The sequence below is a fragment of the Agelaius phoeniceus genome, chromosome 2 (assembly GCF_051311805.1).
Source record: "Agelaius phoeniceus isolate bAgePho1 chromosome 2, bAgePho1.hap1, whole genome shotgun sequence".
NCBI lineage: Eukaryota > Metazoa > Chordata > Aves > Passeriformes > Icteridae > Agelaius > Agelaius phoeniceus.
The window spans coordinates 114,058,375-114,082,289 of record NC_135266.1 but is presented as its reverse complement, the minus strand read 5'-3'; the positions used below and the strand labels follow the sequence as shown (position 1 = coordinate 114,082,289).

Genomic DNA, 23,915 nt, shown 5'->3' with positions numbered 1-23,915 from the left:
GTTGTGGGGGTAAATATTTTAGGTATTGCAAGTTGTCCATTACTTCAGTAAGGAAGCCATAATAACAGCTCTGGCAGATATAGAAGTTATCTGTTTGGTTAATACATGTAGATAAAACATAAATAATGTTTAGTGATAGTAGTGAAGTCATTTAGAGACAATTTCAAGCAGCACTGAGGACTGACTAAAAATTGGGAAATTATCTTTCTTAACTATTCTTAACTTCCCTATTGTATACCAAGAACAGATTCTTTTTATTCTTTTAAGTCCACATACCAAAATAAAAAATGTCAAGAATTGTATCATCAAAGCATCTATATCTAGATTGGAAAGGAAAGAAGCACCATTATTACTGCTTGGAACAGATTTTATTTATGACCAAAATGTTCTTCTATTAATGAAACTTATCTTCTTACTTTGCAGCTTGCAGGCCTGGATTCTATAAAGCATTTGCTGGAAATGTGAAGTGTTCCAAGTGCCCTCCACACAGTTTGACTCACATAGAAGCAACTTCTGTGTGTCAGTGTGAGAAAGGTTATTTCAGAGCTGAGAAGGACCCACCAACTATGGCATGTACCCGTAAGTCTGATCATTACCAGTGTTGGCAATTCTGTTGCCTCCTTTATTTGGTTTTGTATTTAAAAAAAAACAAAACAAACAAAAAACAAACAAAAACCCAAACAAAAAACAACAACAACAAAAAAAACCAAACAAACAAAAAACCCCCAAATCTATGAGTTTGTTAAGAATTCCATTCCTGTTATCAAAAGAGACTTAAAATCAAGATTCAAATGGTATATTTCTGTTTAGTGTCTAGATAACTGTAAACATACAGGTTTCTTAGTTTGGTGACTTTTGAACTTGTTTGAACTTAGTTTGGTGACTATTGACTTGGAACATTCTGAGATGTAATAGGAGAAAGTGTAATTGTTGTAATGTAGATAACAATATTGGTGTTTTCACTACCAGTAATGTGCATTTTATATACTTAAAAATTTGCTGGTCCAAAAACTTTAAAAAAGCTGGAGTCATGTAAAGAAAAAAAAACTGACATAACATGCTCTGCTGTCTCCTCAGATTTAAAAGAAAATTATAAGACAAATATCCCCACACAATCGAATAAAAACTAAATGCTCTAAAAAAGACAAGAAAATAATTTTTAGAAAGGAAAAAAAAAATCAAATCAGGATGAGATATAATTTAAAGCTCTTGCACCATCACCTTCTTTTAACAGTTATTCCTTCTTCTGCAACTGTGATAATTAAAATTCATTAGGGTTTATTTGATGAATTTTAGAATACATAATTTTGTGATTTTTGACTTACTTATATTTGTCCCTAATATAAGCCTGATGTCCTCCATTCTGGGGGCAGAAATTCTGAGAATAGATTTTTATTACTTTGATCAATGGATTTATGTCTAGAAGTGCACAGCATAAGTTTTCTTACCACTTTATAAAATGTTTCTTATAGATTTCCATTCATGGTTCATTACTCACTGGGATTAATTTATTGATTTTAAAGCAACTATATCTGTTTAATCTCAAAACTGGAACAAACAGCAGTATTTTAAAAGCTGTGTGTAAAATACTATATTTTAATAGGCCATTAAAATCACTTATTAATTAAAAGTGATTAAAGACTTTGCAGAATCCTCTAAAGCACCCAGTTTTTGGTATAACACTTTATTCATTCTTTTGGTGGAGGATTTGATCTTGGTGCTTTTTGTGCCACAATTAAGAGAATTCTAAAAAACGAACATGTTCAATTAATGAAGTATTTTGACAGATTAAGTATACAAAATTTTTAAGAGATAAAGCCCTAAAGACAAAGTGCTGTTGCAATAACCATCAGTGCATAGCTGCATTTTGGGATGTTTTATGCAACATCATGAAAAAATAACTGAGCTGACTGAATTGACCTACTTCCTCTGCTCATTCTCCATTTTCCAATTACACTGGACTGGGCAAATTTAGAATAGACCTGATAATTTAAAGCTGATTTACAAATTCATAGGCACTGAGGTCATGACCAAAACCAAGACATTGTCCATCCATTCCATGAGGGTGATGGTCACTAAAAATGGCATTCTTCAGACCCAAGGCAGAGGGTTTTCCAGGGAAAGGTAAGTCTCAGCCTCTGGATACCTTAGGGACTCAGGGTTCAGGGAGTGTCCCCAGTCCCAGCTCACTCTGGAGTAGAGCACATAGGCCTGGCATTTTGCATGAAGTGTGTGAGGGAGTAAACAGCATCCTTTCAGGCTTCCCACAGGAAAACGGTGATTACAAATAATTCCACTCAAATCAATGCCTCAAGCACAGGCCATTAAAATCTTACTCCCAGAGCCAAAACATCCCAGGTGTTCTTGACACTTTCATGCTTGGGATGAGGGTTGCACCATACATTATGCAGATGTGGTTCCATATTATTTATAAATCATTGATTTTTCATCAAAAGAGTTCTTTGAAAAAATTAATCAACTGTGGCATTATGATTCCATGATTATCTTTCAGGGCACAATTATAAGCCCTGATACCCTGATATGTTGATAAGGCAGGGAGGAGCATGAGAGCCCTGTGGCATCAGAGTGCAGTTACCTCAACACCCTGCTGATTTCTTAACAAATGTGAGTGCAGAGAGCTGCTTTGGGTGAAAATTGTCAGGAGAAACTTGGTGCCAGACCTCCACATTCCTGCTGAGGATGTCAGCTAAAGTAACTGAGTTGAGGCAGGGCAAAAATCAGCCACAACAGGATATCAGTGCCTCACCTCAGCTTGGGAGAAGGAAGAACTAAAGGAGACAGTGAAGCACATTCTGGTTTCTTGGTTCAGTGCCACCATGCACTGTGTTCTCAGCCTAGGCTGCTAGGTATTGGTACTTCATTGATTGGCACAGCAGATGAATTCATCTTACACCCAAAATGATGATTATTTCACTAATTGTTAGCTCTGCTAATGACACTGAAGCTCTTGACAGGCAGACTATGCTCTTACCTTCCACATGAGCAGTAATGGAGAGTCTTCAGGCCAAATTATTCCCTAAGTGATATCTTTAGCCCCACTGCTTTCAAATTATTCTCTCAGTTATTAAAATTATGTTTCTGTCATAAATACAACCTCACTGCTTTTGGTAGATCTGTGCAGATGTGGCTAATTTAAATTTAATAAACAAAGAAACAGATATGAGTGGAATTTAGATTGTGTCATGTTTTTACGATTAAAAAAAAGGAGTTGACAAGTTTTAAGAAAATTAGGAACTTTGACTAAATAGACAGAAAATGCTCTGCAGAAATGAAATGCCGTTTTTAAAGAACCCCTTTTGGGAAAGATCTGCATTTTCCATATTCATTTTCAGATTTCTATCTTGACATATGAAACATGACATAAGAAACAGAAACTTTTCTTGGGACCTTTGAAGGGAGAGATATTTTTAAATGAAACACAGAATGAATAGTGGATTCCCCTTACAAATGTCTTCATGTTCAAACATTTTGACTGACTTATTGATGCCCATTTTATTTTCTCCCCCATGTCCTGCAAGGTAATATGCTTAAGACAGATCCTTTGTTTTCTCTTTTCATTCCTGTGTTGGGTTAGGCAGTATGGGGTTAGGCAGTATTCCTCACTCCAGAGCACTCCCTCAGTACTGAGAAACTTGCATTGCAGCATTATTGGAAAAGAAACCGCCTTGATTTAAGACAGGCATCCACTTCCTTCTAGATGAGCTTCAAATCCACTTTGATTAATTCTGTGAAAGAACTGTGTGCTTTTAAAAAATTGTACAGCTCCCATTTTTACTTTATGTAGCTGCATTTCGTAGAGGAGAGTGTTCACTTTGCAGAACACTGTAATAGAAATCTAATTTCAGTAAGAGGAATGAAAATCACATTAGAATATATTGTTAATCTCCTTCTCCTCGGCTCTTTTCATTTGACTTACACTTCTTATCAATCTCTCACTGCTACTTTTCCTTCTTATTGTATTTCTTTGCCATATGCAAGTACTCTATCAGCAATCTCTGCATACACTGTGAGCAACAAATAGCATCATATCTAATCCCCTGTCTGATTACTCTGTACGTAAAGTCTAACATTTCCCACTATAAAGTAATTGGATGAATTGATCCATCTTTTCAAGGTCAGGCAGGCTTATGTTGGTTGTCTGAGTTGTCTGAATTCCTCTCTTTAATGTTATTCTTAAACAATTTGAACCTGAAAAAACTTATGCTCTGTTCAATAACTTCTGCCACAAAGTATATCCTGTATTTTTAAGTCAACACTGAATTTCAGCAGCAAAATCAGGCAACACACTTGAAGTCTTTACTGCCTCTATTGTTATATATATACACACTTTTTTGTAATTTAACATTATGCTCGGACTTGGGATATTGGTTTGCAGTCGTTGGCTTCCATTCTTCCTGCCTGCCTCACAGGAAAAGAATAAGTGAAAAGGAAAAAATGTAATTCTACATCAAGTGACACCATTTATCCATGCTACATATATAGATATCAAAACACAATTATGAACTCAAGGGGCACAGCCAGATGCTGATTCTGAGTATCCTAAGGTGATGGTTAATCTTTGCCCTTCTGCTGTAACTTCAGAAGTCAAATGACATGAAATTCTAAGAGTCCAATAGTGTATAATGGACAGTTCTTACTTAAACAGTAACAATTTGTTTTCCAGTCAGTCTTCACTCTCAAGTGTGTAAAATACTTCATTGCCCTCACCAGACTTCTGCAGTGCTGGGTTTGTTCCTCTTCCTTCCGTACACAGGAAGATGCACTTTGCCTTCAGAGAGGAAGAGAATGCATGAAACAAGATGAGGTGCAAAGCACTGCGTGAGGCACAAACTCAGCTCTGTTGCTTTCAGAGCAGACCTGCTTCACCATAAGATATCCACGCCAGTCTCCTCCACAGCAAGTGTCAAAATACTTCCTCAGTGTAGTTTGTAAATGAAGCAAAAGCCATTACTCACACTCTGGCTGAGTTCCATCTCAGCAGAAGAGCTGCATGTTTTTATAATGCTCATCCATCTGAACTGTATTTTATTCTTTCGCATAAAACTCAAAGTCATGAATTTTGCTGTGAGGAAAGGATCTCTTATTTTCACCAATCTACTTGTTTTTCTTAAAAATCAATATAAGGAAAACCCCGTGAGCTTTGCATACAGATGTCTGCAGAAAGGTTATTGCTGCCAGCTTTTTCCAATGTGCCAAATAATCTTTGTATAATTTATAAATGATAACAAAGCAATCAGGCCACATTCATAAAAGCCCAGTGACACATAATTTAGCTGAATCTGAGGATTACAATTAATTGTCTCTCTTTGTTCCAAGTTCTAAATCTTAGTAAATGATTCACTGCATGTCATTACAGCTTAATATTTGCATGAAATCACAGTTTAACTGGCATAATTTAACAGCAATTAAAAAGCCATCTAATCCTCATGCAAATTGGCATGAGGGGCCTTGAGTATGAAGTGTGTTTGCGGGTTTTTCCTGCAATTGCAAGAGGACAGTCATATACTTTAAGACACCTCTAACATAATTGATAGTTTTCCTTTTCACTGAAATGTGAATGCACAATAATATGTGATTTTTCTTACAACTGAGAAATAAGCCACAAACCATGACTGTAAGTACCTTCACTCCCTAGTACAAATGAAAAACTATCTTTTTTTAAAGTATTTTATTTGCTGTGTTGGTTCTTCTATAGATGCTATTCCATATAGTACAAGGAAAATCTGATAGAAAATCAAAATCCACAAAGCCGGACAAAACTCTCCTAGTGCCCAGATTCATATTCATTACTGTTTGAGCCTGCCAAAATTGATGAAATAATATAAAAAAAAACTTGAGCTATGATGACCTGTTGTCATCATAGTTCATAAACTATCTATAGTTTATGTAAGATTAAATTTAAGCCAGTTTTAGAACACTGACTCCAATCCTTCAAGCAATTACACAGCTGCTTAGTTTTACGTGCATTAATATTACCAATTATTTCAAGGGGATTACTCATCTACTTAAAGTTATACACATATGGAAGTGTGATTACAGCTCATCCTCCATATTCCTAAAACTCCTCCATGGTTTTAACAGTGGGAATTTGTTAAGATCCCGTCATTATTTAATTCTCACAGCATGGTTTTAGAGGAAACATAATTATTCCTGTCTTCTGAACATAAAGAGTAAGAACTGAAGCTGAAGTAATGTGTGCTGGTTTAGCTTATTCCGATCTCAGGACTAGCTGAGTAGCTAGAACAGTTAGAGTTATTTTGTGGGAAGACGAGTGATGTATTAACCATAAACTCTGGGCAGATAAATGTATTAATAAATGCTCATCCATTCAAAAGATCTTAAACTTTCTTATTCACTAAAAAAATGCAAAGCATGTAACACTTCCATCTATTTAAATATCAGGTGCTTGAAATCCAGCAGGTAACTCATAATTTATTTCAGGGCAAAGTTAATTACTCTCTCATTACAAGTTACAAGTAAATACCAGAAATGAAAAAGTGGCTGAATTACAGTTCACAGAAAAGCCTAATGTTTATTATTCACGTTAGTGCTCCCACACAATGGCAGCTTTTTTTATTTACAAGCATTCCAGGTTTTATACCCATGCTTATGCCACATAAACAAATAAAAGGCATCACTTAAAAATTATGAATGTTAAACTCTGTATAAAAATTAGCTGGTGTCATTTGCAAATGTTTCTTGTAGCCTTTCAGTCTGCTTAAGAAACTCTGAAATAAGGAAAAGCCCACGCAAAATTTTACCAGTGTCTCAATCAAAACTTTATGCCTAAGTCTTGTTGACAGTTTTATAAATCATCAAAAGCTGCAAAGTAAGCTGAAAGTTTTCCAAGTTCTGCTAACCATTGGTGAAGCACTGTGATTTTATTGAGAGCAGGGAACATAATGCTTATTCAACTCATTCAGCCCAAAAACCCCAGAGGTCAGCAGTTGGGTTTACCACAGTTATCTCACATACATCAACACTGGGAGTATAAGGCCTCACATTTTTCCAAGTCCATGTTTCTTATAATAATTTTTATTATGGGATTACATCCAAATTGGTTTTGAAAATCATACATCTGTAAGTGCTTGTTTGAAATATGTTAAGTGGAAGAAGAGTAATGCAATAAGAAATTGAGATAATTCAGATATCCTGTAACAATTAGTACCTTTCTGTCACCCCTTCATTAATTCCTATCTAAAAAATAAATAGGTGGTAATGTTCTTCTGTCAAACTGTGGAACCTGATAGGGAATCATAGAATTATAGGGTCATTAAGGTTGGAAAGACCTCCAAGATCACCAAGATCAACCTTAGATCAATCACCACCTTGTAAACCAGACCACAGCACTATGTGTCACATGTTGTGGTTTCTTGAACACCTCCAGGGAATTTGGTTTCACTGCCTCTGAGGGCAGTAAATTCTAATGCCTGGTTATCCTTTCTGTGAATAAATTCTTCTTGATGTCCACCCTGAACCTCTCCCCTGGCACAGCTTGAGGCCATTTTCCTTTCTCAGTCACTTTTTGCCTGAGAGAAGAGACCAACCCCCATCTGGCTGCACCCTCCTGTCAGAGAGTTTTGGAGAGCAATAAGGTCATTCCTGAGCCTCCTTTTCTCCAGGCTGAACACCCCCAGCTCCCTCAGCTGCCCCTCATCAGTCTTGTGCTCAGCTCCATTGCCCTTCTCTGGACATTCTCCAGCCCCTCAATGCCTTTCTTTACGTGAGGAGCCCAGAACTGGACAAAGGACTCAAGGTGCCACACCAGTGCTCACTGCAGGAGGCAATCACTAGATCACACTATATATTTATTTTTATATGTATATATAAATCATCAGATGATTTCCATGCGATCCTACACAATAAGTCAGCAAGCAACTTAAAACTTGTTGGACAGTCCATGACAGTTGTGTGATGAGTGGGAAATTGGAAGTGGGTCACTGTGGTTCTCTGACAGTGCACAGACAGCTCTAACACCTGCTTGTTGTCTATGCATTCCTCCCCATAGCCTTAAAGTACTTTTTCTCCTGCTTTCTGATAATCCTTTTAGACCTTTAAGTTGAAAAGTTGATGTCTTCACTGTTATCCTGATGCTAATGAGATGCCAGGTGGGAAAGAAAGAAAACTTCTTATGCCTAATAGTCTTGGCCTGTTGCCACCTAACCCTGTTAATGAACAGCAGCAAAGAAATCCCTGGGGATAAGCAGTGAAGGATAGAAAGAAATATCTGGCAGTGAAAAACTAATACAAATAATTTTACCTCTTGTCTTTATTCCAAAGCTGTTATTTATTTATTACTCAATTTGTCTCTTACATAATGTCAAAGATTTTAAGTGTCAGAAAAGCCTACATTACTAGACATAAAATAAGGATATAAATTTTGGGTTAGAGCTCTTCCTCAGTATCCCACAGTAGCAAGAGCCATTTATTGAAAATTTGGGTTATGTAGTCTAGGTCTGATGTTCCCAAGTCATTTTTGTGTTTTCTTAAATTCTTTCTTATTGTATTTGCATTGCCCCCAGACGAAGGAAGGAAAGATGAATCTGACTCCATGTTCTCAGAAGGCTAATTTATTATTTTATGAAATTATATGATATTAAAGAAAACTAAGCTAAACTGTACTAAAGAATACAGAAAGGATACTTACAGAATGCTAAAAATGATAATAATGAAAACTTGTGACTCTTTCCAGAGTCTCAACACAGGTTGGCCCTGATTGGCCAATGAGTGAAAACAACTCACAGCAGAATCCAATGGAACAATCACCTGCTGGTAAACAATCTCCAAATACATTCCACATGAGCAAAACACAGGAAAAGCAAATGGGATAATTATTGTTTTCCTTTTTCTCTGAGGCTTCTCAGCATCCCAGGAGAAAAATCATGGTCAAAGGGATTTTTCAGAGAATGTGAATGCCACAATTAATTCTAAGTTATTTTGATTATTGAGCTTTTTATGATGTCACCAATTTATTGTTCATTTTTTTTTCAAGTATTGTATAGACAATTTTTAATTTTTACATTGACTCTATTACTGAAATGTAGTTCTTATTTGCAAATAAATGCCTTAAGGCAAATTTTTTCTCCAAAGTAGATACCACTGGCTTAACAGGCTTTCCCCTCCTTTTCTGCAGGGCCACCCTCTGCTCCGAGGAATGTGGTTTTCAACATCAACGAGACAGCTCTGATGCTGGAGTGGAGCCCCCCAAGCGACACGGGCGGGAGGAAGGACCTCACCTACAGCGTGGTGTGTAAGAAGTGCGGCTCGGACGCCAGCCAGTGCGAGGTGTGCGGCGGCGGCATCCGCTTCATCCCGCGCCACACGGGGCTCACCAACTCCTCCGTCACCGTGCTCGACTTCGTGTCCCACGTCAACTACACCTTCGAGATCGAGGCCACCAACGGCGTCTCGGAGCTCAGCTTCTCCCCCAAGCAGTTCACAGCCATCACGGTCACCACAGACCAAGACGGTAAGTGCCAGCGCTGCGGGTCTGTCGCCGTGTCCCTGCCACCTGGGCCCTCGCTGGGGGATCCTGCGTTTCTCGGAAGCCTGGGTCGGTGGTTAGGGGGTTTTGCAGATTGCTGAATGCTTTTAAGTGCCTTCCACGAGGACTTTCAGCTTCTGCTGATGAGGGCATTAAATGCTTTTGGCAGGTGGCCCTTGACCCCATTACACAGGGCACAAACCCATACCTTTCTGTTTGAAATTAAGTGCAGGCTTTAGCCATCTGAGAGCAGCTGTGTCAGTGATTCTTCAGGACTGGAGTCTATCTGGTGCTTTTGCAACTTCAGTTTTAAAAGAGTAAAACACCACAGGTTACCCATTACAGCTCCACAATTCGAAGGCAGAGTGAAAGTGAACTCACTTTCCTTGGTATCTGTGTTTCATAGCAAAGATAATACTGCTTACCTCACTGTAAGATACTTCTGCATCTATATGAGCCATTTCCTCAGGCGAGCTATCCTAATAGATTCTTTTTTATTCCTTTAGTTTAAACTTTGCATTGTTGTTTTGAGCTTTTTCTTGCCCCCATTTCAGTTTGAATTCATGTCCAAGGTGAATCTTTGTGAGGAACATTGGAAACTAAAAGAGCTCTCTATTTTTTGTTTATTTCTGCAACTTTTTCTTCTTTAGTAATACTTACTGGGCCAGGAAACAGCATCATAGGTTAGCAACAATGCAATCCATATAGCACTGCTCTCTTCTAGCTTGTGTAACTGTAGACAAGAAGGTTATTTCAGAATTATCCCTTGCTGACATTTGTTCCAGAAATGTTTTTCACCTGCTGTGCAGTGACATTGCAACTGCAGCTGAAGTGTTTAATGTAGAACAGGAACTGAGCTGGCAGAACTGCTGTTTGGAGTAGAACACATTTGATGATATGTTTCTGCTAAGTAAAAGTGCTAATGTTCAGGAGCATCCTGTTATGTTCCACTTGTAGGGAAGGCCCTGGGTTCTTTCACTGATCAGCCTAGCAAAAATCTGCTTACCTGTGTATCTGGGACGAGTAGTTTTGTCGATGAGTAAGTAATGACTCGTTTGCCTTTGGGCAAAAAATGAACAGCTTGCTGTGATGATGATGATAATAATGACAGTGATGGTAATACTAATAATATTCATGAAAATTGATTTGAAAAAGCACAAAACCCACTTGCTCACTGTCCATGATGGTAACAGAAGAGCTAATTATATAAGATGCCTAATGATATATAGGCCTTGCATTGACAATTGCCTGAAGCACTGAGGCCATGTATCGTGTTGGAAACCTGCATCTCCCTTTCCCTTTCTCACTAAGGGAGAAAGTGAGGTGCCGGAAACTTCCCCTGTGAAAACTTCCTTTTGGATGTTTTGCTCCATGGTATTAAATGCAGTCACTAAGCTCGCCCAGGTGGAGGTCACCTGAAATACAGTTCATTTCTAAAGTGGGTAACAGCTGTGTGAATACAGTTTGTGAAGTGTATTTAAGTGTTAGGCTTTTAAAAAATAATGTATTTTTCTGTTGTTGTATCCCTGGTTTAAGGATATAGATTTTCTCTGCAGTTTACTCAAAACAGAGAAAAGACCAATGCTTTGATAGTTTTTGACGCACTGAGAGTAAACTCTAGATTGTTTGCATTCCCTTTAATAATTCTTACATTACTAAAAATGCTATTGGAAAAGCTTCAGAGGATTTAAGACCAGATTTTCAGAATATCTGTCAGTTTATCTGGATATAAAAAGACAACTTTGTGTGAGAAAGCACTGTAATAAATGAAATGGAGTCAAATATAAAATGTAGTTATAAAGAAAAAAACATTTCTGTAGGCTTACAGGCTGTGTAGTTGTATAAAACTATGAGCATGGTGACTATATATTTAAAAGGACAAGAAAGAAATGCAGCGTTGTATGAAATGTGGAAGAAAATTCATGGAGTTTTTGTTGATGGAAAGTATGGAGAGAAAATGCACATCTTTTTGGGTTACTTTCAGTCATAAATAAGAAGGGGTATAGAAAAAGCTAGGGTCTCCAGCCTCAGAAAAGCAAGTTGTAGAACTAAAGCTTTGGAACATTGCAGAGATTTTATTATAAACTCACTGCTGGTAGTCTTTCCTTATAATCTTAATTCTGATGGAACGGGTAGTAGTTATTGCATGATACTGCAGGTTTGTGCACATATTCATAGAAAACAAAGATCCAAGATTAAACATATGACATGACAACAAAAATATATTTGTTTTTACAAGGACTGCTTTACCAGAAGTCCAAATATACTGGTTTAAATCCAACCAATTGATATGTGTCTAATGTGAAAGATACAGAGGTGCAATAAATTATACCTACACAAAATATTTATCCCATGTTGATACTACCTTTTAATATGCAATCTTTTCCTACATACCGTTTTAATGGTTTTGGTATGCACATTGCAGGAAGTGCATGACCTCTTTATAAATACCTTATTTATTTTATTCAGTTGTCATATCTTTGTTAAGAATACAGACCAAAATCCTCTGCTTTTGTAAGTCCAAACCATTCTGCTAGCTACAATAATTAAGAACAGGTTTTTAAAAAATTTATTTTCTTTGAGCATATTGGATGTACTTCCCTCTAGTGGCCTTTTCTTTTGACTGGTTTGTGTGAAATTAACGGATTTGTCATTAAACAGGCAAAATTATTAGCTTGGTCTTCAGGGGGTTTTCTCTCTTTTTGGAGAGCAATGTTGCTGAATAAAGTAATTCAGTGCAGAGTTCTGTGGGCATCCACAGAAACTGAAGAATTGTATTCTGCCATATTAGTGAAGAGAGTAGTCTGAGAGCATCAAAGAGGTGGAATATTTGCTGACAGGAGAAGTGAACTAATTCAAAAGTGATTAAGGCTGATTTTCATGCACAGAGCCGTACCACAACTAATATTAAAATCTCAACTGCCTGCTCATGCAGTTGCAAGTATCAACAAGATTAAGAGTGGTACTCAGCTTTAACAGTGACAAGGAGCAAATTGAAGGAAAGTAACACTTGAAAAAAGGCTTTGCAATATGCATCCCTCAAAACTCTCTGTAATTTGATGTCTAAAGCATTACCAGACCTGATCAAATACTAAAAATTTACTAAAATTAATATGATTAAGGCTTGTAAAATTTGCTTGGTAATAGTGCTTACCTTTTCCTTTAATTTTATACAAGGACTCATAAGTTTGACATCAATGAGTTTGGTTTTTAACCTTTGGCTTCATTAGGAAACAAAATTTCTGTGGCCACATTTTCTGTCATGCACCACAAAGGAATATGAACCCATTAGCCACCTGAGTTTGATAACAGCAAAAAAAATTCAAAAGAATTGAGAAGAATGACCTTTCAGTCACCAAGCCCTTGGTGAGGTCTGCAAGTTGAAAAGCAAAGTTCAGCTACCTGAGGGTTGCTTTCTGTATTAGACACCAGCTGAATGACCACTCAGTCTGCCTGTTGACTGGCTAGCCAAGAAAATATATATATTTATGGTCCTGTACAATCACAGCATGTGCTGTGTCTTGTCCAGCCCGTGTGGCAAACAAGGATAGGGCAGGGTGTGTTAGGAAGTACAAATGTTGCAGATGGGCAGACGAGGGAAGTGATCTATATGCTACCCTTCAGTAGCTTTGTTTCAAAGTGTTTTGAGATACCAGAATAAATTCTCACTTTAAACTCAGATAAATGGACAGATAAACAGGATTCTGCTCAGAAAAGCACTTAAGCAAAGTTCCTGCTCAAGAAGGAACATTAGTACATATTAAAGCACTTTTCCAAATCACTGCTAAAGTGATTTGTAAACAACTGAAAGATAAAACATGTTTTCACAAAAAGCCTCATCAAAAATTGTTTAACAATGCTATTGTTCAGAAAAGTGCCTGGATGCCTTTTCTTTATGAGAGAGAGAAAGTTTTATACAGCAGTAAATATGCTGAGTACAAAGTAATTGTGCTCAATCAACTTTAAATCACTGTGTGAAGAAGCAGTGAATTATATGCTGAGTTGTAATTTATGCTTCTCTTATGACTAATGGAAGGAAGAGACATCTCAATATATAACTTTCTTAGCATGCCATAGTGTCTGCATTGCCTAAAGAAAATTCAGAAGTACTGGAGGTTTTTCATGCATAATTAAAGTAGAAAATAATGAATAATTAAGCAAAACAGACTTTAAAACAGTAGTCCCTATTTCCAAGTAACAGTCCATGTATGTTTTCACTCACTGTGCATTCATACATTCTATTCCTTTAGAACAGACAGGGCTTTAACTTCATACTACAAGGAGTGGGAGTATGAGACATATCCCAAGTGGTGGAGAGTTTACCCTGGAGAAATTTCCTTTCTTCCACTGCATCCTAGAAAGCCTTCTCCTTGCTCAGTTCTGCAGTTTGTGGGTGAATCTGGTCTCGGTGACATCAAAGACCTGCTGCCAGCTGGCAGAATCTGAGCACGAGCGGCTTAACTCTGAGGGCACAACCCTACCACTGTATTAAACACTTGTCTCATTTTTCTGTGTCTGTCTGGTGTTGACAGCTGAGAGTTTCAGTCAGACCCCAAAAGTGCAAATCTGTCAGGATTCTATTGTCTAATACATCTTATTTTATGTGAGCCATTGGCAGATACATCCTAGGCAATGTTTCCTAATCTGATGGTAAAATCTCGCCAGTGTTTGGAAGTGTTTAATCTAATTCCTTTTTCTAACTAAGTTAAGGTCTGTTTCTAGTACAGGTGGCTTCCTCAGACATATTTATAGTTCAGTGGAGACAGTCTGTAGAAAGAGGAACCTCTTATACTCATTGCTGTGGGAATTGATGAATACCTGGAAGGATTTCAGTGTCTCTTCCAGGAACAAACACAAACATATCACCATGAATTAAAGGCATAAAGTATATTAATCACTGTGGAGATGGTGTAAGTGGCTAAGAGCCTCATCTGGCTGACATTCTGTGTCTCAGTATCACGACCAGGACAGCTTATCAGTTTATCAAGATTAATCCTTGTGGCTGATGACAGTAGAGTTTCAGGATTCTCACTGGGGAGGCAGGGGAATTTCCTGTTCATTCATCCTAAACTGATCCCCACAGCAGCATCCAACATTCACCCTAATCAAAAGTCAACTTCCTTTTTTCCCCCCTGAGTCTCAAATCTCTACAGACAAGATTGTCATTTGTGACTTTAAAGTCAAGAAGGCCTCTTTTTTCATAATGAAGCCCCTTTGAACCATCTTCCAAACTGTTTTTGTTAATAACTTGTAAATCTAAAGGAACAGCTCTTCTAAATGGCTGATTATTGGAACAGCAGATCCATAAATAATAAAAGCCAGTTATAAAACATTGACAAAACCCTCCATCAGACATTGCCAAAGCTCCAGCCCACATGAAAGAAAGAACATGACATTTTCATAGATGACAATAAAAAAGAACTTTATGGCATTTGTTTATTGGACATCTACAGCTGCACTGAGAGTTCCACCCAACACTGCACTGTTGTCAGCATTGCTGATGCTACTTTTGGGAAAAATTTGAAGAGAAATATCAACTTCTTGGTAACTGACTAGGCACAATCTGTAAACATCTATACTGAAGGTGATGGGAGGACAGCAAAGAGTACAGTTTTTAAAAAAAGCTCAAGATGCATGATAATACATTTAAACAATATGTTTTTAAAGGAATTAATCATTATGTAAACAATATTCAGTGTGCTTGTGATATATGTATATATTCATATATATTTATAGCAGTGTGTATATAAATAAGCATTTTCAATTGGAAAGAAAACCACAAGAGAGAAATTCTGCATCTCAGTTCTCAGACTTGTTGAGGTCTGCCAGAATTAAGAGTTTAGAGCCAAGGTCTTTGTGCAACATAGTTGTTAATCACAGATTTTCATCTGCTGGTAACCTCTGTACAGCTACACTACTTGTAGCTGATGGCTTTTTGCACATATGCCTGATTACTATACAGCATTCAAAGGAGAGAAGTGGCTTTTGGAACAATCTTGATTTATTTCCTGAATGGTTTTTTAATGCTTATAAATTTTTTAACAGATATGTTCTTTTTCTGCTGGAGAATTTGGATGACCACTCATTTTTCTTAAGGTAGCAAAAGTCAAGCTGGTTGCATTTATTTTCATCTCTTGTACACCAGAATTAGCCATAAGTGAGTCAGCCAATGTCAGCAAATACAATGCATGTATTTTCAGATACATTCCTCTAACTTGCACAATATCAGGAGAACAAAATTAAATTCTAGTTTGAATGAGAAGGGGAAAGGTTAATCAATGCTATATTTTTTCCCACAATTTACTTACCAGTCTGGTCTTTCAGCTTCTGTAATAGTTTCTTTCATTGCAGAGTGCACCATTATTTATAACCATTAGCAATTTGTCCATGACATGCATTTTCACTAGATTTCTGATTTCTGTTGTAGTCACTAAAATGCAACACCCAAGTGCTGCAACAATTTTATATTTAATAATAATAGTTTATTTCAATTTGTGAAAGGGGCATTTGTGGAGAAATATGTAAAATAGTCATTACAAAGAAATTGACAGGCGCACAGCACTGAGATAAGAAATGTGCCCTGATTTTGTTTGTTCCTGTGGTAGTCAGTAGCTGTGAAGGGCATTCAGCACATGATAAAACCCCTAAGAAGGAAATGTGTATTTATTGACTTTGGTGATTTTAACTAGAATGTCAAATAACCTCATTGGTGCTATCTCCAAATTTGCCTAAGAAACATGTTAAGATAATTAAGCACATTTCAGTTATCTGGAACCTCTCACAATGAATGATACACAGTGGAAAGGATCACCATTGAGTATTCTAGTCAGGATAGGGAACAAGGTATTTCAGATATGAACTGAATTAGTGAATTAGAAACTTCTGCAACGAATGTTAATTGACCAACTCAGGAAAATGTTCAGAGTTACACCAAGAACCTTCTGTTTTCAAAGTTTACCTAAGCATTTCTGAAAGATATTTCATTAAAAAACAAAACCAACCAATCAAACTAGATAAAAAAGATCAACACAAAACCAAAGGGAACTCTGGTGTTTCCAGTGCATGATAAGTGAAATTATGATTTCTGTTGCATTTGTGGTAAAAGTAGTGATTTTGGTTAAGTGTAGTAAAGGAAGACATTCATCATAAATGATCAGTCTGAAAATATTCATGTTTATACCTTTCATGACTTTGACACAAATCTGTAAGGAGTGTGTTCGAAATGAAAGACACAGGAAATTACAAACCAATTCTGATAATGTTCAGAGTCTTTAAAGCAACAATGTTTCAACAGTTTGCCTGATTAATTTGCTTCTTAAAAGTAGTTTCTTTTTTTCTACTCTTAAAAGTAGTTTCTTTATTACAATCAACAACTCTTGACTCTTCCATGTGCATTTGCCTTAGGCTCACATTTTGAAAATAGTTTTAATTTATACACAATAATGGCACTAAGTTGTGCGCTTTGGAATGAGAGCAGACTCAAATTTATATAGTTTCCTAAGCTTTAGAAGTTTATTTTACAGCTCTGTTAGCTTCAAGGTATTACTAATAACATGCTGTTACCTTTTTCTGCCCATGCTAACAATAAGACATCTGCTTGCTCTCTTCATATCTGTGTTGCATATTTAGATGCTTCCCTACTGTGGTAAAATTTATACTGTGCTCCTATGAATGAATAATAAAGATTGCTCCTCTGGAAAGTTTATAGTAGCCAGGGTATGCAAACCTAATATTTAATTTAGAAGTGCATGTGTATTTAAAAACAACCTTTCTTGAATTTTAAAAACACCTTTTTGAAGTGAGACTTCATATTTGAGTCTGAATCCTCATCTGTCAGAGATAGGAAGTGTTAGGATTGGGGGATGCATTCTTGGCCAGGGGGAAAAGGGGAAAAAAGCCACACTCATAATCTGCTAAATCTTATTTCCATCCAGCATGCAATGTCTAGTTTCCAGTAAGAACTGATTCTTGCATATTAAATATGCATATTTTTTCTTTGTTTCTCTTCTTTTAAGGCTTCCCTTAAAACCTTCACTCAAGCAAGAATATTCAGGAGGTTCTCAAGTGGATTTTTTCAATAAAACCATTTTAAATCCTTTTCATACTTCTTGACCTAGAGGAAGTGCAACTAATTCTGTAAAGGGTTGGCTTTTCAGAGGTTTTTTTGTTGTTGTTTTCTCTTGCTAAAGTGGCATACATTGCATCAGATACAAGTGTTTTATTTTGCTATCTCCGTGTAGAGTCAGGATAGCCAAAAGGAGGATGAAGATGATACACAAAACCATTCTCATGGCAAACCTGAGTGAAAGAAAGAGCCATGATCATGAAAGAATTTATAGTATGAAAAATAAACCAAAAAGTGTAATAATTTAAGATGAAGATGAAAAACCTTTTTAGAGAATACATGTGACTGCAGAGCTGTATTAACTTCCTTCCCTGATGTCTATTAGTTTGGTGCTGGGAAATTATCTTGAGCAGAAGAGCAGGGTTTTATCTGCATTCATCTCCTTGACCTTTTCCTGAAACCATCAGGTTCAGTGGTACCAGTGGTAACCTTTGCTGCATGAAACAGCACACTGTAATACTGAAATTTTATTAATTTGATTAATTAATCACATCACACTGAAATTTGATTATTCTCAACTAAACAAAAAAATGTTTGTGAGATATTTTAAGGCAAATTTCAGAGAATAGCTTCTCATGGTGCAACCCATAGGAGATGGTGTAAAGGAAGCTGTGTCCCAACACCTCCAGCCCTGCCACAAACACACCAAGGCATCACCATGGACTCTAAGGTTTTACCATCACATTCCAAAGTGTATCTCAGTGCAGTTCTCTGCAGGGTTAGGGACATGCTGTAGGAGGTTTTATCTATTGATCAGTTTAGCAGTTTATCTAATATCACATTTACTTCATTATCTTCTCCTTTTATAATATTTCCCTTTCTGTTAACCACTGCTCTGTAACACAGCTGGTTTTGCCAGATTGCCTAACATTTCTAGCTAAGCATCAGGAATGTTAACAGCCCTAATTCTGGGTGGTGAACAATTCCAAAAGAAAAATCCATGCAGATGTTTGTCTTCCATATTTATATCTATAGTAGAATTCTGGATAAACTTCCTAGATAGTCTTTACATTCTCATAAATATCATAAAGCTAAGCTCTTTTAAGCAGCATGGTGAGTAAAATTTGTTTGTCTTTCAAGATGATGGTTTTATTGTCAGACATTAAAAATGTGGCTTTCTAAGGCAATTTAGGGAGGATAATGCTGACATCTTCAAAAAAAACTGGGGTGGGTGGAATATATGTCAGTTTTTATGAGCACATCACTATTAGTCTCAGTTGATGGAAAATTAAAATTAATTACAATATCACGATGATTTTTTTTCCTATAATTAAAGATATTTGAAGGATAAAAAAAGACATAATACTTACTATATATAGTTTTGGTTCTACATGCATCCATATGTTATAAAAAGAAGTCTTTCAATATATGTATAAATAGTGTGAAATAATAGTTTATCAGTGATTTGTTAGTCTAACTAAAACTAAATACAGGTTGATATGTTAATATCTTTCTATTTGCTGTAAGACTATTTAATTTTGTGGAAATATTTTGTAATACTTACATATTTTCCATTGAACTTTTTCAGATTATTTGTTCTTTCTTCTTAGATATTCCTGCTTACCTATTGGGGGTTTTAGAAACCCTTGCAATAATTACAGATAGAAAGAATTAATAAGGGCAAATATTATTAAAGCATACTCTATGGAATTTAAAGTATGAAAATATTCCATTATTCTGAGTTACAGCAATATTTGATAGTCCTTGTAAAAACTGCAATATTTGCAACAGAAAACAAGAATGGCACAAATTTGTCTGCAGTACTACAAATTCTCCAGATTTCAATAAATGAAATTATTTTACTTCTGGTGACTTTCACAGCCATTTTAAGCAAAATATATATGATCAATCCTTTAATGGGTACTGATTTTCTATGTGGTTTTATTTCTTGAAGCTTATTTCCTGTATGGGACATTTCATTACAAAGTGCAGCAGGTTCCTTTTGGCTGCTTTACTGGGTGATAAATTGGGAAGGGAACCAACTTAGAGCAGTAGAGTTGGGGCAGATAATCCTGTGAATTCAAGGATGTACAGGGAGACTAATGAGACAGAACATGGCCCTCAAATCATCTTTGGCTATTTCACAGCTAAAATCTTTGGTGTTTGGATGACACAGTGATCTCAAAACAAAAAAAAAAATAGTGATTTACTAAGAGATTAGCAATTATTTAGGAAGTCGTAGCATCTTTTTCTGGATGGAAAACTATGGCCAAGGAGATGCTATTTAGAAAACAAACCAAAACAAAGCTTTCCATCCAAATATCCACATAAAGTATATTTTAACATTTTTAAATTACTTCCCAGTTTCCATAGAAAAAAGATTGTTAATTGCTGTATAATATAGAGTTATATGGAATAATATGTGGACTTCTGTTTCTCTCCTTCACTCTCTATTTTTCTGACGTGGGTGAGTGAGTGTTTTTATGACACCACTATAACAGACATGTGGATGTCTCTATTCATTCTTTATTTTAGTACATATTTTCACAAGTAATAAAAGTAAAAAAATATGTACCTTCTATTTAACCTTTTAAGGTAATATAAAATAATTCTAAATTGAATTAACTCCTAATTGTGAGATAGTGGACCAAAGAATCCAGGTTATTCACCTTCTAAGTGGTTCAGAAATTTAACTGACATTTATTTTCACAATAAATTCCTATGAAGTATGTCCTTCCATTTACTAATTCCTCTCAAATTTTTGCTACTACCTTCCAGCAGTGAAATAGTGCATCAAATGTCTGAAAAGAGAACAGTAGCAACAATCACACAGTTCAGGGATCGACATTTGGTTATTAGTTCATGGTTCTTTAGGTTGGTGCACTCACCTTTATTTGCTTCACAATATTTCCTGAGAACACAGCATCAATAGTTGGCATCTGTCCAGCAAGAGGTGGCTTAGTGCTGCAATAAAAAGTTCTTCTCAGTTTAAAGTGGGAAAGGAACTGTTTGAAACATTAAATTCCTTCTGTCAGGCAGATGGGGATTTAACTGGAGCACTCTCAGTTATAAAACAAGTTTTCATTGATCTGAGTGGTTGAATTCCTAACTGTAGCTTATTTTCCCTTTGATTTTGAAATCCATAAATGCCAGTCATAGCTTTAAGAATGAAAATCATTGGCATGGGAGTTTAAATTAAAAGTGATAAATTGAGCCTGCTGGTGACCACTGCCTCAGCCAAACACAAATGTCATGGCTCTGCCTATAAACATTGCTACATGCTTCATTTTAAATTGTTACAAATTAGGCAGTAAGTTAATTGCCAGCTTGGAATAAAAGTGATGCCAATTGGAAAAGCCATCATAAACCAATCTTTTTCTTTGCAGCAATGCCATCTGACATACCAAAAATAAAGAAATACTAATAAAATTAGTCTGATTTTAAAAATGGACATTTTTAATGGGAATAAGTGTGAAGGTGACTTCCCTTCAGATTCCATTTGGCAGCTTAAAAATGTAAGAGAAGACTGGAAGATGCAGGAGACATTGTTCTCCCTCAGCTGTAGGTTGTTGGGGGTTAGGGACATATATCTCTATCACTACTGACTTGGTATTAGAGTTGCTATCAACTGTTTTAGTGGCAGCAAGTGCCAGGATGAACAATTGCTCATTAAGAGAGTGTGACCTTAAAAAGCAAGCAAAGCTGTAAATCTTAACTAGTCTCTCATTTATTTTACTCTCTGTCCAGAAAATGCACAGCTGGAGAAGCAGACACAACAACGTTCAGGGATTCACCAGACAACAGTTTCCTTTTTCTGAAGTTCCAGATTTAGTGCTAGTTAAAGTATCAACGGGACTATTTCACAACTAATCAGTTGTTTGTTCTTTCTAGCAATGCATTACTTCCTTATTAGCAGCAGGAAAAGGCCCTTGATAGTACATAAAGTGGTGAAATATTTATCTGTTTGCCTCAGGTGAAAAAGTATAAAAAAAGCCAAACCAGCTACAAATGCTGCATCAATGCAAGGGAGTCTGCCTCCTAAACCAAGGACAGAAGTATTTGAAGTTAAACATTGATGATGAGTTAAAAGAGAGCTCCTAGTGCAAGTGTGAAAGTATAAATAAGAATACTAAACTGAGCTGTTTTCCTCATTACTGAGCAGCTTGCTTGGTACTCACCTCTCCACCCTTCCACTTCTTTTCTGCTCTCCTGCTTGACTTTTTTAACCACTCCAAAGTTGGTGGTGCTGTTTGTGGGTTTTGTTCTGCCATGCAGTGACTTGTAATGCATATATCCATCCATCCATACGTTGCCAGTTGGCCTGGGAATTTTGCCATTTGTTGCTTCTTCTTAGAGGGTGCAGCCTGAAAGTTAAAAGTTGCTTTAACCCATGAGTGAATGCACATTGAGATAATGCACAGTGAGATAAATGCTGTATGCTCTCAAAAAATGCAAGCCCTCTTTATTTTGGAGAGTTTTTTATCAAATTTCGTTACCGTGCTATGTGGTTCTGCTTATACAGTTAAGAGTTTTCCAATATTCCTACCATGCATGTTTTCAAAACTGGAAGATTCCACCATAAATACTTATTTTTCAAGTTACAGTTTTGTTGTAGAGCATCAGAGCAGAAGTTAAAATTTTGCGAACTGTTAAAATAATCGTGGTAGGCTGGTATCATGACAAGAGAAAAGATCCTAGTAGTTTGGAAACCTTTTCTTTCATAACTAAAACTTCCCTTGCAGCAGAAAAAATGTTGCAAGATACTAAAGACAGACCAACTGATGCAGAAGAACTGAAAATTTTTAACAATTAAAAGCACAAACGGCTTTATATGGATTGCACAGAAAGCAGCCGTTTCTGACAGGATTTTGGAGATGCAGCTTTCTACTCTGTTTAAACTCTGGTGTTTTGTAATATCTGCCTGCTACTTGAACACCAATGTTAGGACTGAAATAAGGGAGCTTCAGACCTTGAAATTCATAGTGAAATCCTTGTGCAGCTCACTCAATCTCACAGAACTGGGCATGGGCTCACTAGAGAAACATGAAACTTTCTGTTGAGAAAAAGGCATTATCTAAAATAGTCCTGCATTTGCTGCATTCAAAATCACCTTTTGAAATATATCTTTTATAGAATTATTTAAGTTGTATGACTACACTTAGATACAATCTGCTAAATATCTCACTAGAGAATGTGAAAAGGGCAGTTTGTAGTTAGTATATCTTGCAGTTCAAAAGTGTTCAATTGTTTAAAAGAGTTGGTTTCAGGCATTTGCTGCTTAGATTTCTTGTCCTGATCTGCCTGAGTAGTTCTATATAAACCACAATTTTTTGGGAGAAACGTGTTCAGGAATATATTATTTTTGCATAATTTGAAGTTATCACAGATTCTGCTGTGGCATTTTCAGTGAGGTTCTGTGTGTAGCCATTTACCAGCTTGCTTTTTAACAAAGAGATTTACCTACTCAGCAGTGATTTAGAAGTGAGGCATCATCTTGGAGTCATGTCTTAAAAGATTGATGTAAAAATCACAATACTTTCTTCTTTCTTTTTTTTTTTTTCTTCTTTTTTGTGGCAACAGAAGTCTCAATTCCAAAGAACATGATGCCTCCTAATAAAATTTGTTCCACTTAATTAATATCTGGAAAATTTAATTATCCTTGTATCATGCCTTCATAAATACAGGTCCTTAACTTGAACTTTGTTAATTTAATAAGTTCTGGTTTCCTTTTGTAGAAAGTTTTAGAAACTAAATTTTCTCATATCCAGAGATATCTCTGTCTGAATATAGGATATAAATAGATCAAGACATGTATAAAGTCTTTCTCCAAAGTCATGCCTAGGAAATTTCAGCCTTTTCCTTCTTTTTAATACGTATTATCTCTCTGTTTTTGTAAAAATATTCTTTTTTTCTCTCTCTTAAAGACTTAATTATTTGTAGTATCAGTAGCAAGATTGGCACTACTTCATTTTCTTTATGTTGGTGCTTGAGACTATTTCTTCTATTTCCTACTGATTTTGCTGGAATATGGGCAAAAATCACCACAATTCACTCACAGTTGAACATTTATTGTGGGTCTATCTTCATCCAGATATTGATTCTCTTGAAAGTTACAGAAATAGATCTTTTTGACTTCTCTGTATTTTTCTAAAAACTGCCAGTTTTCTCCAAAGTTGTTTGTGAAGAGCTGGCAAAAAAATGGGCAAACAGCATGCTCTCATGAAGAGCTTTTGCAGGAGGAAATCTTGTTTCGTTTTAAAAGACGCTATTTCATTTTACTTCATTTTGTTTTGAGGTTATTTTCCTTTGCTGAAGAGAAGTAATGATAATGCCAGAATAAATTCA

At 36.3% G+C, this 23,915-nt stretch overlaps 1 protein-coding gene across 5 annotated transcripts in view; it reads left to right on the top strand.

Annotated features, from left to right (window-relative positions):
• Positions 1–23,915, top strand: part of EPHA6 (EPH receptor A6) — a 373,338-nt gene that overhangs the window by 173,111 nt on the left and 176,312 nt on the right. For all 5 annotated transcript variants that reach the window (XM_077174587.1, XM_077174585.1, XM_077174590.1 and 2 more), the window contains 2 exons: positions 424–579; positions 9,155–9,490. In XM_077174587.1, the coding sequence (XP_077030702.1) occupies positions 424–579; positions 9,155–9,490 (492 nt within the window). The remainder of the gene's footprint in view (positions 1–423; positions 580–9,154; positions 9,491–23,915) is intronic.